Source organism: Micromys minutus (assembly GCF_963924665.1).
Source record: "Micromys minutus genome assembly, chromosome: 15".
In the NCBI taxonomy this organism is placed as follows: domain Eukaryota; kingdom Metazoa; phylum Chordata; class Mammalia; order Rodentia; family Muridae; genus Micromys; species Micromys minutus.
This window is the reverse complement of record NC_137984.1, coordinates 28,958,234-28,974,997: the sequence shown is the minus strand read 5'-3', so window position 1 is coordinate 28,974,997 and position 16,764 is coordinate 28,958,234. Positions and strand designations below refer to the sequence as shown.

General features: G+C 45.5%; 1 protein-coding gene across 1 annotated transcript in view; it reads right to left on the bottom strand.

Annotated features, from left to right (window-relative positions):
- Window positions 1-9,367: 9,367 nt before the first annotated feature.
- SLC7A14 (solute carrier family 7 member 14) overlaps window positions 9,368-16,764 on the bottom strand; it is a gene marked incomplete at both ends in the record, with an annotated part of 46,710 nt that continues 39,313 nt past the window's right edge. Inside the window, one exon of the mRNA XM_080929200.1 lies at window positions 9,368-9,690. Within this exon, the coding sequence (XP_080785326.1) occupies window positions 9,368-9,690 (323 nt within the window). The remainder of the gene's footprint in view (window positions 9,691-16,764) is intronic.

Below are 16,764 nucleotides of genomic sequence, written 5' to 3'. Positions count from 1 at the left end.
GAAACCGCTGCCTTCGAAGCAGCTCTGACACTCTGAATAAAAAAACTTCTAATTAAAAAACTGTGGTAAAATATCTGAGACATAAAGCTCACCGTCATCAGCATCATCCCGTGGCACAGCTTTGTGTCTGCCACCAGCAGTCCCTCCTGAACGCTTCATCTGCATCTCCTACACCTCACCCCTGCCCTTCTGGGCACTCAGCCGTGGGAGTGGAATCATACAGTGTGTGCTGTTTCCTGAGCGGCTCATTTCACGTGACATACCATTTTCAAAATTCACCCTGTAGCCTGTGTCAGGTTTCCTATCCCTTTGAATGTGGAATATTCTGTTGTTGCTGTTTGCTGCTTTTGCTGATTCACTGTTGAATACCCGGGTCTCCTCATGGTTTAGCTGTTGTGCACGATGCCAGTAGGTGTGCTCACATACCTGTAATTCTGCTTTTTATTTTTTTGCATGCATGTAACACATACTATATAAATTGCTGGGTCATATGGTGACACCCGGGTGAAATACTTTGGAGGTAATGCCGTATTATTTTCCTTAACAACTACGACAGTTTACATTTGGGCCAATTAGTGTACTTAGGTCCAATCTAACACATGTTTAAGAACCTTCTATTCCTGAGATCCATGAGACCGGGTTGTATTTTAGAATATTGATCTAGTCTATTTTAATATTGGTAATTTCTGGTGCCCGGCTGTCCCGTGACCTCTTCCTGGTATAATGTGCAGTTTCTTCAATGGGAAAAAAGTGAGTAACCAACTTACAGGGACTAAGGATCCCCGAGACAAAGAGCACTTTGCAGTAGGGAGGTTTAGTCAGTTAGGAAGATAGTAAACCTTCCTGGCGTTCTCACTGTATGATGGGAAGGAAAGAGAAAGGATGGAGGAGGAAAAACACTTTTCAGACCCTCCACGCGGTAGCTGCTACTGTAGACAGGTATGCCTCTAAGCAGCGGCAGGTTAGTGGTATGCTTAGCTGGAAAGGACATAAGTAATGATATACATTATTTATGATATAGCTAAATACCTGCATAATAAACTCGACAGAAACAAAAGCCAGTACCATTTAAAACAAATTCCTTTGTCAGTTTGCACGGTTTAACCACTACTACCATGGCTAATTTTAAGCTAGTGATATGAACTAGTTCACCTACAATTGGGGAGAGAGGAAACATCATTGTCCCTTTACATATATGGAAGAGCAATAAATAATCTCAAGGACAGAGATGGTAAAATATAATACAATCAAAAATTAAAACAGTAATTAGCTGTTAGTGTTTATTACTTTTTATCTAACACCCTAATATTACTAGCCTGGTTGTAAGTTTTCAATGAAAGCTATTCACCTTTAAGAGTCTGTGGCACGCACTGGCTCAACGCTTCCATGAACAGAGCCCAGGAGTGACCGTGTGTTACTGGGAGAGGAGACGGCTGGATACCTTGAGCCTGAAGTGGCTCATCTGGTCCCTCAGGCCTCAGGACTATGCAGTGGCTTCTAACATGGACCGGCAGAGGCTTTGATTCTGAGTGGAGAGACACTAGTTTGCAGGAAAGCCACAACAGAGTTGTGTCAGACTGTGGACTTGGATAAGAAGCACCATCCTGAAGGCCAGATGATCAGACCGGCCGGTCCTCTTTAGAGGTCAGCAGCCCAGGGAGCGGCCTAGGTAACCAGTGCGCAGCACTCTGGTTTCGCCTCTCTCTTCCTTCTTTATGAGATCATGTAAGTTCTTGTGTGCACATGTGTGATGTTGCATGTGCAGAGAGGTTCAAGGACACCCTTGGGTGTCTGTCCTCACTTCCCACCTTGTCTGAGACATGGTCTATGTTTTATTTACCACTGCATGGAACAGGCTAGCTGGCCTTTGGGTTTCTGGGGCTTCTAGAGACTCTCCTGTTTCTGCTTCTTATCTTACTGTAGGAATTATGGGATTGCAGGTGCACACTGACACGTCCCACTGCACATGAATGACACGGATGACACTGGGGATGTGAACTTATTGGGTCAGCTTTCAGGCCCTGTCTTTTCTCCCTGAAGGCAGGGTCTCAGGAAGCTGGAACTCTGATGTTTCTGCTTCCCTCTCACAAGTGCTGGGATTGCAGGTAATGTCACTAGGCCTGGATGGTTATTAGGTGTACTCTATGGAATCAGAACAGGCAATATTAAGCCACCATTCACGCCAGGGTGACTGGGTTGGGATGGTGGGCAGGCAATGTCTTCCTAACTTGTTTTCAAACGGATAGGAAAAACGAGCTGAATGCTCCACGTTAATCTTCCCGAGAGGGTCACACTGACAGACAGGGAGGCTGTGGCATTGGGATGGGGCCGTGCCCACAAGTAGAACATGTCAGAGGAAGGTTCTCCTGGAAATTCCCTGGAGTAGACATTCTGTGCCGTCCTCCAGGGAGCGAAGGGAATAGAAAAGGTTTTGTGGTTCTGATGTTCTGCAAGTTTGCATTTGTTAGTTCATAAACTGTGATTTTAAGTGAATTTTGATGCTGAGAATGAATGTTCTGTAATAATAGAGTAGTTTTAAGTGGGAGCCCTATGGTGTCCTCTTATGGAGGATAGTTGAAACTCAGCCGGCAAGCCTCACTTCCGAGTCTCCGTGGAACGGGGACCACGGCAGGCTGCAGGAACTGTGAGCTGAAATAACAGGGGGATCTCTTGCTTCTCCCATTCCTCCTCTGGTAGATTTCTGAGTAAAAGTTTGACATTCCTATGAATATTTAACAGCAAGGCAGTTTTGTTTCTGACTTTCTTTTTAATAACCAAAAATTTAAATGTAAAGGCACACAATAAAGCTTTATGCATTTATTAAAATATACACATTTTGGTAAATTTATAACTTTCCCTTAGCATTTTGATAAATCAAAATATTATCAACACCACAGTCATTTGAAAATAAAACACACTTTATAGTACATCTGCATATTATCTCTCTCATCATGGTACATTACAATACCCCATTGTACAGTGCACCAATGGGAGTTTGAAACCACAAAAACGAACACACGTTAACAATACAACAGTTCCATACAGAAAAAAAAAAGTAGCAGAGAACACACTAGAAATTACCATCTGCAAATGCAAGTCATACTTTTTAAGGACCAAACGAAACGGAACCAAGTTAGTGAAATTTACAGATTGTATTTCTAACTTTGGGATAAGAAATGAATGGTTGTGTGACTTTTCCACAGTGAGAAAATCTAGCATGTCGGGTCGGGTCTGGATGGTGTGACTTCGTGGGACGAATACATCAGCCACCCTCTTAAACACTTACAGCTTCTCTTCTCAGCCCAGAGAGTTGAGGTATTTAGGTGTGTTTACAACATTAACAAGAGTCTCTGCTTTGGAAAGTGGGTGCGTGTGAGTTCCAGTGTAAACTCTTAACTTCATGACTGGGAACATGACCCCGTACATCAGCAACCACACTCAGTGGATGTCCTTGGACCAGGACACCATCATCCCAACACTAGAGTGAACACAGACCTTCAGAGTCTGTGCCTCTCACAAAATTCACACCACCCAGTTTCCTTTAGCTGATACCAGGAAATGTCAGGAAAGCAAAACGGAAACCCAGAGGGGGTTCTTAACATAAACCCAGGCTGCTCCTGCTTCCTGGTTCTAATAGAACACCATTTCTCTTCCCTATGTGATCTAACGTGCACTAAATGTTCTTCGGGAGTCAGAGGTTAGAGCCACCCATAGTCAGGAGTCTTCAACCCTGGTGTCTATAGAAGTCTCTTTTGGACTGTGCCAATCCATGCCTGGGGGCGGGTGGGTTCTACACTTTACTAGCTGATTTACTAGAATAAATACGCATTTCTGGTGAGCTTTAAATTTCCTCCAATCCCTCTGGAGCTTTAATCCCTAAGCAGGAAAAGAGGATATCCCATATTTCTTCAAAAACTGTTTTTATTTAAAGATGTGTTTGTGTGTGTGTGTGTGTGTGTGTGTGTGTGTGTGTGTGTGTGTGAGAGAGAGAGAGAGAGAGAGAGAGAGAGAGAGAGAGAGAGAGAGAGAGACTGGGTGTGAGTTATGTCCATATGAGTTCAGTACACTAGGAGGACAGAGGGGGGCTCTGGGACTCCTGGAGCTGGAGTTACAGGTAGGTGGAAGCCACCATGTGGTGCTGGGAAGTGAACTCAGCTCCTGGGGAAGAGCAGCAAGTGCTCTTCACCTCTGAGCTCTCTCTCCAGCTCCTTGTTCTGTATTTCTTAGAGAAGCCATTTTGGCAAAAGGCATGTGCCTGGGTGTTTTCAGAATGACTGGTGAGTCGTGAGTCGCTGAAACAGAATGAGGGGCGGTGGTGAAGTGAGGAAAGCATTTTAGAAAGGATGTCACCCTTGAGGATTAAAAAAAAAAAATCAAAACCAAACTAAAAGCAAAAGCAAACAGGACCATCCCTGTTCTAACGTCTTAGGAAAGTAAAGCAGGGCGCAAGACTGGCAGAGGCATATCTGACTGTCTGTCAGAAATCCTACAAACACCGTGAGACAACTCCAGGAGGAGACAGCCTCTGGTCCTGCTGGTGGAGACTGTTGGTTGAGATGTTGTTTCTAGCAGGAAATGATGTTAACTAAAACTGGGAGCTTTTTCAAGGTCAGGCTACTGCTGGCCTTAGGGGCTCCAAAGGGCCTCTGTGTAGATTAACAAATGAAGAAGTCCCGGGAGCAGGGCTGACAGAAGACATATTGGAAACCCCTGTCTTAACACATCTCTGAGACAGGCATGAGAGTGCAGAGAAATTTTACCACCCTGCCCTGGCACCTTTCCCTAGCTTGCTTCCCTATGCCTCTCCATAGGAAATAGAAGTCAGCTCTGGCCCACTCCCTATGTGGAGACCGGAGTCTAAGAGACCATCATCCCCTGGAATTCCCTGAACTGATCCCGTGCTGGCTTCAGCTTATTTCCTGACTTTTGACTTTATATCACAGAGCATTAGACATAAGGTAGGAAACCTGTGTCTGGGTCTCAGGGATTCCTCAGGCCCCTGGTAAAAACCCAGTGTCAAACAGGACACTGACTTCCCATAGTCTCTTGGATGGATACTCAGACAGATGGAAATTCTATTTATGATTCGGTATATTTAGAAGAGGGAGTCTCTGGTAATGTGCTTTCCAATATGAGGGACTTAAAGGATGTCAAGTTTCTGAAGCACTGTAGACATTTTTTTTTCTCTTGGTCTTATTTTCTAACAGTGATGGAACTTTAGCACATGACCAGCACAGAGGCACAGGGCTTGCCCTCACTAAGAGGCAAGCCCGGATTCTTTGCATAATTCCAACATCCAGCGTCTCTCTCTATTTTAAAGCAGCCTGGTGCTCAATTGGAGTCAAGTCAGGAATGGAGGTCTCCTTGTTTAGATCGCACAACATAAGGAGTTGTTAGATTTGGTCTTTGAAAGAAATGCCTGAAAGCTGTTGTGGCTAAAACATTTGTGTCGTGTCTGCAGGAAAGAAGATTCCAGTTTCCTGAGGCAAGGTGGAATCTCATAAAGGAAGGAGAACAGTAGGTTGATTTGAGTCTGCTATTTAAGGGACTTACATCGTTACTACGCTTAAGGAACTTGGTGGCAATGATGCCAACGCCCAGATTTTCTCAAGTCCAACCTTGTGGAAAACTTGCCACTGAAGTCCTGGCCCATGTGAATTATGCATACATTACAGCTCCAGTCAAACTAGCTCCTTTCTTGTCTTGGAGAAAGGCAGCGAACAAGCTTCTCAGAGGACAGCACTCGGTCACTCTGCATCTTAGTCATGTCTTCCGGCTCTGCCTCGTGATGACGCTGCTACTTTCACAGGCTGCACATGTGTGTGTGTGTACCGCATTCCTTGCTCTTTCTGATGTGTGGAGGTCTTTTCCACGTTTAAACCCAAATAGCATGCTAGCATCTTCACCTCACCTGCCATCTTTATGTACCCAATTTCAAGGAATTTTGTTTTCAATTATGCATATGCATGCATGGTGTGTGTGTGTGTGTGTGTGTGTGTGTGTGTGTGTCTGTATGTGTGTGTGTATGTTTCAGAACACACCACATCAGAGAATATTGATGTGGAGTCAGTTCTCTCCTTTCATATTTATTCAGGTTCCAAGGATCAAAGGCACTAGGTACACCTTTGACCCCCATGAGCTGTCTGGCCAGCCATTTCTTAGGAGCTAAATCTTTCACATATTATGACATCCGAGTACACAACAGCACACAGTGGGTCCCCTATGAATAACTGCCGAAAAGTAGATTTCCCTCTATTTTATTCATTTACTCAGTTGTCCCAAGCAACTAATCATAATATATTTCTTTTCTTCTTCCAAGACAGGGCCTCTCTGTGTATCCCTGCCTGTCTTGGAACTCCCTCCGTGGATCTGGCTAGCCTCGAACTCAGACATCTGCCTGCCTCTGCTTCTGAGCACTGGAGTGAAAGGTGTGGACCACCAGGGCTCAGCTGATAGTTCTTGATAGCCACTATCCTGCAGACACACGTGGCTACTGCAGTTTAGGCTTGAAGCTTCTCCGTGGGCTTCAGTGGTCTGTGCTATTTTAACACCCTGCCCCCATGGTGTTAAAAGGCTTATTTTTAATCACACAGCAGAACCGGTCGTCATTACTGACACTTCTGTTATTTTTTAAGGCGCCCTTCACTGGAAAACTTAGCCAAGCCCTCGAGAGCTCTGCTCTCGTTCACTGCAGACACCCCTGGCCTTGTGCTGCCCTCTCTCATCCTGTCTGAGGCGTGTTCTGCCCTTTTGTTTTGGAGCACATGCAGTTCAATAGCTGCCTCCAGTCTTCCTGAAACAGTGCAGTGTTGGTAAATAAATAGAATACAAGCATATTATATTATTGGCTCCACACGTTCTGAAACCCACCAGAAGCTTTCCTAAGCTATTTATAAGACGATCCTTCTCTTAATGCTGTGTCACAAATACAGTGTTCAGAAATGTTAGGAAACCCTTAACACTGCCATTGCCATGATTGAAGGTGTCTAAAAACTGCTTGGTGAGAGCTGGGACTCTTCCAGAGGAGCTGAGAAATACGATAACCTCGCTATGTACCTGAGAAAACTTCCCACACCATATTTTTTAAAAACCAAGATAGCTAAGAAGATGACCCCAACCATGTTAGAAACGTGAAGAGAGCAAAGCTCAAAAGCATCCAAAGATTCCAACTGAGACAAGTGGCTTCTGAAATGAGAATAATTCCTTGGCTCTGCACAGAATCAACACCAACGGCATTAAATAATAAAACCCATGCTCTTTCTTCTTATGCTACAGAAGTTGCACACAGCTGCTATCAGACCAGTACTACATTTATTCCTAAACCGGGCCAGTAAAAGGAAACTTTCTACTCACATGAAGATCTGTCACTTTGTATCCATAGATCTTCTAACCATACCTAAGGGAGAGAATGGTACCCCTCTGTCTAGATGTGGCTCCAGCTTAATAGATACTTATTTAACTAGGCAGATTTCTTGCTCCTAAACCAGCAAATACGACATCATTATTTGACAGTGAATTCTCCAGGGTGATTTGTGGCAGACCAGGCACTGAATCATGATCGTTAAGCTTAGGCAAGAGGAAACACAGTTTTGTCAGACATTGAGTAAACAAAAGAAAAGAAAAATGACACAATGAATGCTGGGTTCTGTGTAATTAATATGAAGTGATCTGAAATCTGTAGTTATTTGAGTGCAATGGCATACACTAGCTTGGGGCATGGTATGCAATTTATTGAAAAGCATTGTCTTAAAAAAATAGCTTCAACTGATCTTTATCTGTTAGGCTGAAGCCTCTTGCATTGGTCATGGGGCTCCAAAGCTGGACCTTCTGTGCTGTAAGCTCTGAGGGTGAAAGTTACAGGTCTCCTCAAGCCGGCCACTCAGCCATTGGTGTATTTCAGTGAGTTTGCTCAACAGGAAGTTCACCTTCTCTCTGCAACTCTAATGCTTGCCAAGAAAGCATGAGCTTCAGACTTAAGAAAGAGAAAGAGGAGAATGTTCGCTGATAAAAGAAATTTTTGGCAGATGATAAACTGAGGAAAAGAGGGCAAGGGATTTTGCTCTTTGCCCTACTTCCAGAAAATTCTCACAAAAATCTTAGTATGAGGGAAGTTGTCTTCATATGCGTGTATATGGCTGTGGCGGAATGTAACTCACAGCTTCGAATTTATCCTGTTTTGGGGAAATTCTTTTAAGTGTCCTTTCAGTGGCCTACACTTAAATGTCACCAGGTAGTATTTCTTTGGGGGCTCTGTGAAAGCACTTTGGGAAAGAACAGGAAAAATACTCTAAAAGTGAGCTCTTCAGAAGCGTGAGGTCCATGTGGGAAGATGATCTCTCTGAGCTTAATGACCTAGTCCCTGGCCTTCCACACCTCCGTTTTCAATGCAACGGCAGCCAGCCAAGTGGTTGCTTAGCTTGAAAAAAAAACCCTGCAGATTTTATAATATTAGAAATATGAAGATTTGCAATGTGATCTCAGTGGCTGAGTTACTTCTTCTCGCAAAGACTTTTATCAGATTGTAAAACAAATAGCCTACTTATTCCAGGCATACCAGAGGCACCCCACCTCTGCCCTTCCACCACAGCAGCAGGAGCTTAAAGTCCGGTATAAGGGAATGCATGACAGACAGTTCACGTCTGCCAATGCCTTTCCGACCTCTTCAAGAGATTGCTATCTAAGCTTTTCTCTCTTAGCGCTGATGGTACCTCTTCCTGTACTACTGTGTTTGCATGGGTGCTTTATGGGGGATGTGTTCTCGGAGTCCTCTATCCTTTCTGGATCCTAAAATTATAGTCCGGAAGTTGTAAGAACTTTGGTGAGTAAAGAGAAGGCTGGGTCTCTTCGGTGGTAGTTTGGGGGAGGTGAGATGTAAGGATACAGTGTTGCTGACAGGCCTTCTGAGCTGGGGGTGTATCTCCCTGTGCTGCTCTGGGTGGGGTGACAGCTGCCTTGCCTTGCAGCCACCTTTGTGATTCCTTCTGGGGGAGGGGTGTGTTCTCAGCTGGGGTGGAGGAAGCTTCCTCCATCTTAGTAAGAAGCACATAGATCCATCCCGCAAAGCAAATGTTTGTTGCCACCGGCTGGCTCTCTCACCAACATAGAATTTCGTGGAATCTTTTGATTTTGACTTTTCCTTTTTTTTTTTTTTTTTTAAACAAGAGGGCTAGTTAAGGGCCCTGGGTAAAACCCTTCAACAGAATTCCCCTGAACAGCAAAAATAGCAAATGACAGGTTATGCCTGGGGATGGACCTTGGGGAAGGCTGGGTTTGTGAAGTGAGTGTCGGAGGAAGTTTCCACCTTCTAGAACACAGCAGGCTGGTTTACTAAGAAACCACCCTCTCTAGGTTCCTGCGTGGTTTAGCCTTACTCCGGAGAGTAATCTAACTCATCATTTGCAATCAGGGCCTCCGAGTTCTGTTTGTGTTTGCTTTTGCTTTTCGCTTTGCTACTCGTCCGGCTGTTGGCCTTCGCATCTGACATCTGTTGGTAATAGAAGCCTTTGTCCTCAGCTGGCCCACCCCAGTCCTCCTGGCTCTCGCCCTCGGTGGCGTAGGAGAACCCCTCCTCCACGGAAAAGGGGTCATCCACATCATAGCGCTGGTATGTGCTTTGGTGCAGGGCCTGTTCTCGGGCGCTGATTTCCAAGGTGCTGTTCCAGATGCCGTACCCAAAATAAATGAGCATACCTGTTGGGGAAAAGCACAATAAATAAGCAGCCATTTTAGCATCCTGGGGCCACTGGGGAGACCACGCTTGACTAGGGCTGGGGTGATGTACATTCTTAGATCTACCGCATTTTAGAAAGACTCGAATTAATACCCTTTCCAGTCCCAGAGTCCACATAAAAAGCTCTTATGGCACTCCCAGCTAATAATCAAAGCTCTAGGGAGGTTACGATCAAGCAGATACCTGGGACTCACTGGCCAGACACCCTACCTAAACTGGTGAGTCTCTGGTCCCAGTGAAAGACCCTGTCTCAAACCAAAGGTGTGTGACTCCTGAGGAAAGACACCTGAGGCTGACCTCAGGCTTTGGCATGCACAGGAACAAACACAGGCCTCATGTCCACGCCCAGCCACAAAACTGGCAGATCTCAGAGTGTGGTGGGGCATCAGCAGTCCTAGCACTGGGGAGGCTGAGGGAGGAGGCTGGACGTCTAAGGCCAGAGTGGCAAGACCCTGTCTCAGGAAACAAAAACAAATCAGCAACAAAGCCGGAGTATGCTGAGGAGATGCACAGGGCAGTCCATATTTGCAGCTTTGGCTAAGGGTTCTGAGGCCTTAGGGGGTCTCGTACCCTTAGGGGGTCAGGCGTTAGCTGCCTCTTTAGACAGGATCTGGTCCTTTCAGTCATCTTAGCCCTCATCGTCCTCCCATCATTGCCTCTGCTGCCCCAGTCATTAATTTCACAGTGATACACCAGGAAACTGCATCTTCTTCTCCGGTTTGTACTTAGGGATCAGTGGTACAGTCCTGTGGGCGTCAGAACAACAATGGCCCCCACAGGCTCATAGGTTTGAATGCTTAGTCACGGGAAATGCTGAGTTAGTAAAGGTAAGGTTTAGGGACCTATTATAAGAATGTGGGATCTGACCTGGGTTTAAGTTCAGTCTCCATCATTCTAACAGATGTAACCTTGGACATCTGTTTACCCTGTCAACCTTCTATTCTGTAAACTGTGTGAAGCAGGGCTTACTTGGTGGGCAAGAGTACCTACTACATACACAAGCATGAAGACCCAAGTTTACATCTCAGCACACACACACACACACACACACACACACACACACGCACGTGCACACACATGCACGCACACAGCTGGTGAAGCTATGCACATGCCTGTAACAGTGAGTGTGGTAGTGGTGGCAGAAACAGGAGGATTGATTGCTGGAGTTTCCTGTTTGCAATTCAGTCAGAAAGACTCTGTATCATGTGAACGAGGTAGAGGGTGATGGAGCAAGGATACTAGATGTACTCTGCCGGATCCTTCCTTAAATGTCCTTTAAGAGGTTTGAACACTCGAACACACATGCGCATATATCACACACACATTCAGCATACTTAACACACACAGAGAAGATACACAAAAGAAACTCAAACAAAACCAGCCCCTGTCCCTGAGAGTCAGAGTGATTAGGGGACAAGCTGGGGTAAAATGAGGCCATGGCCCAGACACTGAGGTCCAGCAGCCCTTGTCAGCAGCATCAGCTCCTTTGTCTCTGCTGACCCCAACCATCTGCTCAGCTGTTTGCTCAAACATAGCCAGCTTTCCCACTCTGGCCCTTGAGAACTTGTGCTCCATCTTGAATCTGAATCTTGAATCTCTTTAAGCTTGGATTTCTCCCCTCTTGTCTCAAATGACTTTATCCCCATCCCTTCCAGCCCCCCACCAGTCAGTGAAACCAACTTTGCAGGAGCCAAAGTAAGCAGAGATTTATGATCCTAATTGGTAATAAAGCCTGGAGTTAATAGTTTGCAGATGTAGATGTTTGGGCTCAAATAGCAGCCTGATCTTTTGGGGTGGGGGAGTCTTTATTGTCTGGGGGTGGAGTGGAGGAGGCCATATAGGACATTATTTTTCTGTGTGGGATCAGACCCCCATTCCAACTTCCTCTAAAAGGGACAGTGTGCATGCTTAGAGAATGCCTGTTTGGAGCATGCTCGGGACTGAGAATTGCAAGTGACCAGGAGGGACTAGCAGCAGCACTTCTCTTTGGCTCAGGTTTTCATCATTGCTCTTTTCTCCTGGTCATCCAGCCTCACCCCTCACTTCTGCTACATTAATCCTCTTCTCTCTCTCCCTCCCCCTCCTCCTCTCTCTTCTTTTCTCTTTTCTCTCCTTCTCTCTCTTTCTTCTTCTTCTTCCTCCTCTCTGTCTTCCTCCTCCTCTTCTTTCTCCCTCCTTCCCCCCCCCCCCCACACACTTTCTTTTTCTCCCTTCTCTGACCCAGTTTATAGGTGGCTCTTTTTCCTACCGAACTGAACATTTTTCTGTTTCTCTTGCTTCCACGTCTCTGCTCCTACACCGGTGAACGTGACTCAGTTACTGGATGACATTTGTTCTGGCACACTTTCCTTTGTCTCAGAGCAGGTACGTGAGTATCAGCTAGACAGACTCCTGTTATGGGTCATGATGTCATCGCTCTAACACCACAAATAATTGAGCCAAAGATGACTCTACAGGTGATCAGTATACCCAATGACTTCATTTTACAGGAAAAGCAGAGACTGGGGGACATTAGGTGGCATGCTTGACTCTGCAAGGGGACAGAACCAGCCTTCTCTGTGGGTAAGGTCTTTTGCACACGCAATCTTTCACACATCCTCCCCAAGCTGACTGATGATACACTCACTGCAGTAAATATTCAGTAAAAGTTAGGTCTATGTGTTCTTTGGGATTGCAGGCCTTGAAGGAACTTTTATAATACATACCTGCTACAGATACGCTAATGGGTCCTTTCATGTTTGCTATGGCAACCCTTACAGTTTCAAAGGCCTGTTATTCCTTGCCAATATACATTTCAAACATGCATGTTGTGATGGGCAGTGTATTCAGGCAGCCTGGGTGGACAGAGCCGTATTCTAGCATCTTACATTCTGTCTGCTTTTTCTTTCTTTAGCTGGCCCTTGAGTCAATCCAGAAAGACTGGTGTGAAGTAGAGAGAGAGAGAAGGTGGGAGAAGAGAAAAACTGGAGAGGACAAAGCACCAGAGGGAACAAGTGCAGAGGGTGAGGGAGGGAGAGACAAGGGAGCGTGAACTGCCATCTGTCACATAAACGAGGGCTTTGTGTGGAGGGGTAAACAGGGAGGGGGCTGAAGGCCTGCTGTGTGGAAGCAGGGCTCTGTGTTTCAGCTTCTCTTGTCAGCTGGCTTAGGGAAAGATGCAGAAGGTAGTTTCTGCAACCTCAGAGGTTCTGGGAATCCCAAGTCACCCAAAGTACCCATCACAAAGCACCGAGTGCCCAGGTCCTCTGGTCAAGTCAGTTAAAGTGCACATCTCTCTAGGAACTCAGAAATGCTAAATATGGGTACACGTGTGTATGTGTGTGTGTGCGTGAGAGAGAGAGAGAGAGAGAGAGAGAGAGAGAGAGAGAGAGACAGAGAGAGAGACAGAGACAGAGAGAGAAAGAAGTGGGGGGACAGAGAGACAGATAGAGACAGAGACATAGAAAGGAGTGGGGACAGAGACATAGACAGAGACATAGAGAGAGAGGAGTGGGAGACAGAGAGACAGAGAAAGACAGACACAGAGAGACAGAGACAGAGAAGGACGAACTCTGCATGTCATGGGCAGGGAACTGGGATACAGAAAAGATAAGGCAGCAGGGACCGGAGAGATGGGTAAGTTGGTAAAGTGTTTGATGCACAGACAGGAAGACCTATTTTGGATCCTTTGAATCCATGTAAGAAGCCAGTGCAGTGGCACATGCCCACAATCCCAGCTAGAGGTGGGGCAAGTGAATTTCTGGAGTTTGCTGGCCAGCCTGGTTAGCCAAACTGGTGAGCTCTAGGTTCAACGAGGTAGTCTGTATCAAACAAACAAACAAACAAACAAACAAACAAATAAAAGATAAAGAATAAGCAAGGAAGACATGGCAGTCAGACCTTGTTCTCCACATACACACACCACATGTATACACACAGAGATACAGACACAGACACACACACACACACACACAGACACACACACAGAGACACGCACAAACACACACACAGACACACACACACAGACACACACACAGACACACACAGACACACACACAGACACACACACACAGACACACACACACAGACACACACACAGACACACACACAGACACAGACACACACACAGACAGACACACACACACAGACACAGACACACACACACACAACACACACAGACACACACACAGACACACACACACACACAGACACACACACACAGACACAGACACACACACACACACACACTCACACACACAACACACATAGACACACACACAGACACAGACACACGCACACAGACACACACACACAGACACACACACACAGACACAGACACACACACACACACATACACACACACACACACAGAGAGACACAGACATACAGACACACACACACATAGACACACACACACATAGACACACACACAGACACACACACATACACACAGACACACACACACACATACACACACACACACACACACACACACACACACACATACAGAGCTACCCTTCCAGATATCTCCCTGCCTGGGCTCTGCAGGTTTTGATTTCTCCTTCAGCTCCCATTTTCAGGAGAGATTCTGGAGAACACAGATGAGGTTGACATCTGTGAGAGGCAGTTTTGTGTTCTCGAACATCATTTTTTTTATTGTGATACTAGGGGGTCGAATTTAGAATTTTGAATAGTCTAGGCAAGTGCTCTACTGCTGAGCCACATGCCCAGAGGTTCTGAGCCTTTTATTCTGAAATATTTCAAGAATATACAGAAATGTAAAGAACTATTATTCATTCAGCTCCTGCACGCACTCCCCTGTCTCCCTCCTAGATTAATTACACTAGACTAAATCCCCCCTGCCCGAGGTAGTTTGTAAGTACCTCACTATTCACTGTAGGATAGTACTATTTTAACATATTAGCCGATATACAGCTGTACTAAACATCTTCCATGTTACTTTGTGCAGGATGCAAACGTTCCCCGCCGTATGAGGTCACTCTTTTACTCTGATGACAGGCTTGTTTTAAGTAGTTTGGGAACATTTTTACTTAGGACTGTCACCAGGCTTGCACCATATTCTTTTGTAAAAGTTAATAGATGGCAAAACTTTTTCCCTGGAGGATGGGTTTGACTATCAGCATAAACCAGAACCAAGCTTAAAACCAAAAAGGCTGTACAAAATGGAGATCTTTGCTGGTTATACATCAGATGGGATTAGTGTTGGATATATAAAAAATTACAGAAGCATATACCCAAACCATCAAATAATTCAGTCAACAAATGTACCAATGAACTGACTAGACATTTTTCAAAAGAAGAAACACAAATAGCTAAATATCCTTATCCAGCTTGGAAACACCAATTAAGACTGCTTTAAGGCTTTCATTTCATCCCGGCCAGAATGACCATCAGTAAGAAAATAGATGATGGGGGGTGGGGTGGGGAGGGTCGGAGAGGTGGCTCAGCAGTTAAAGGCACTGCTTTTCTAGAGGACCTGGGTTCAAATCTCAGCCCCTACATGGCACCTCAGATCTGTCTTTAACTCCAGTTCCGGGGGATCTGGCAACTCATAAACACCCTACACAAAAGTAAAATGCCAATGCACAGAAAATTGAGACAAACAGATCGATGACAACCCATACCAGTGGGGGAAGGGAAGTAAATGTATGCAGACAGTGTGGAAGTCAGCGTGGAGATTCCTCAAAATTGAAAATACAATTAACATATGAGCCAGCTACACCAGTCTGAGCACATAGCCTAAGGATTCCACGTAAATACGCCGTGGAGACACACGAGAATCTGTTTATAGCTCCACGGGTCACAATAGCCAGGGAATGAACCATCAAGAGAAATCTGTCCAGAAATGCACAGATAAAAGCATGGTACTTTAAAAACAAACAAACAAACAAATGATACAGTAAAAATATGAAACTATGACATTTCTAGGAAACTGGACCAACTGGAAATTACTGTAATAAGTGGCTAAGCCAGTCCAGAAAGACAAAAGTAATGCATTTTCTCTCGTATGCAGAACCTAGATTTCAAGTTTTATATGTATATGGAATATGGTTGCTAGTTAATGAATGTGATATTTAATCTTATGTGAATATTTGGTTCCGCTGCTTTTTATGTCGCTTCGAATGACTGATTTCCTACTGCATCGTTATCATCGGTTACCTACTGTTAGGAGCAATTGATGCTCAGAAGGGAGAAAAGTGCTTGGGTGGTAACAGGGTCCTGATGACTGCTGCCATGCAGCTGGAGATGTCTCTGTTAATGGCTGTTGGTGAGGTGAGGGACAGTGGTCAAAGGTAAGCACTGGAGCTTATTGGCAGTTCAACAATAGGCGAGAGGTGAACTTTGGTCCCTAGCAAGGTGATGGACACGTGTCCTTTGACGGGATCAGTGGGGAAAGTATTCAAAGGGAAGCTTTGGCTTTTTTTTTTTTTTTTCCAGATGAAATTCCCTGGTGGAGAACGTACCTGGGGGAGGTACAGGCTAGAGGAAGATTCATGCCTCCTGCAAATGAATGGACTTTCTTTTCACAATAGATACTTTGTGATCTTAAAGCTCAGTCACAAAGATGCATTGTAACAGATACCAGCCCAGAGAAGTTAACTACACAACAAACGAGTCCTTAGAACAGCCCTGGAGCTCACTGCTCTTGTTAGAAGAGGGCTGTTCCTGTCCCACCTAGGAGTCTCCAGGGAAGAGACTCTGTGGAACTTGCCTTCAGATGTTAGGGTGCCCGTGCACCAGCTAACTTCCCAGTTTATGTGGCCCCACCCTGGGCAAGCTAAGCACATGACTCCAAAGCTTCAAGTGAAAGGCCTGGGTGGGCTACTGGGGAGACACCCTACATTCTTTGGAGGCAAAGCTACAAGAAAACTCAAGCCTGAAAAGAGACCGGAGTGTGGGGGATGGGGGTGTGGGGTGTGGAGGTGGATAAACACTAAGAGCAGAATGCCAACTCAGCAGGCACGAACTCAGCTCCAACTTTGGGCCTCTGATCTCTCCGGTCCCAAGGGAGTGCCTGGTCCTCTGACTGTAGC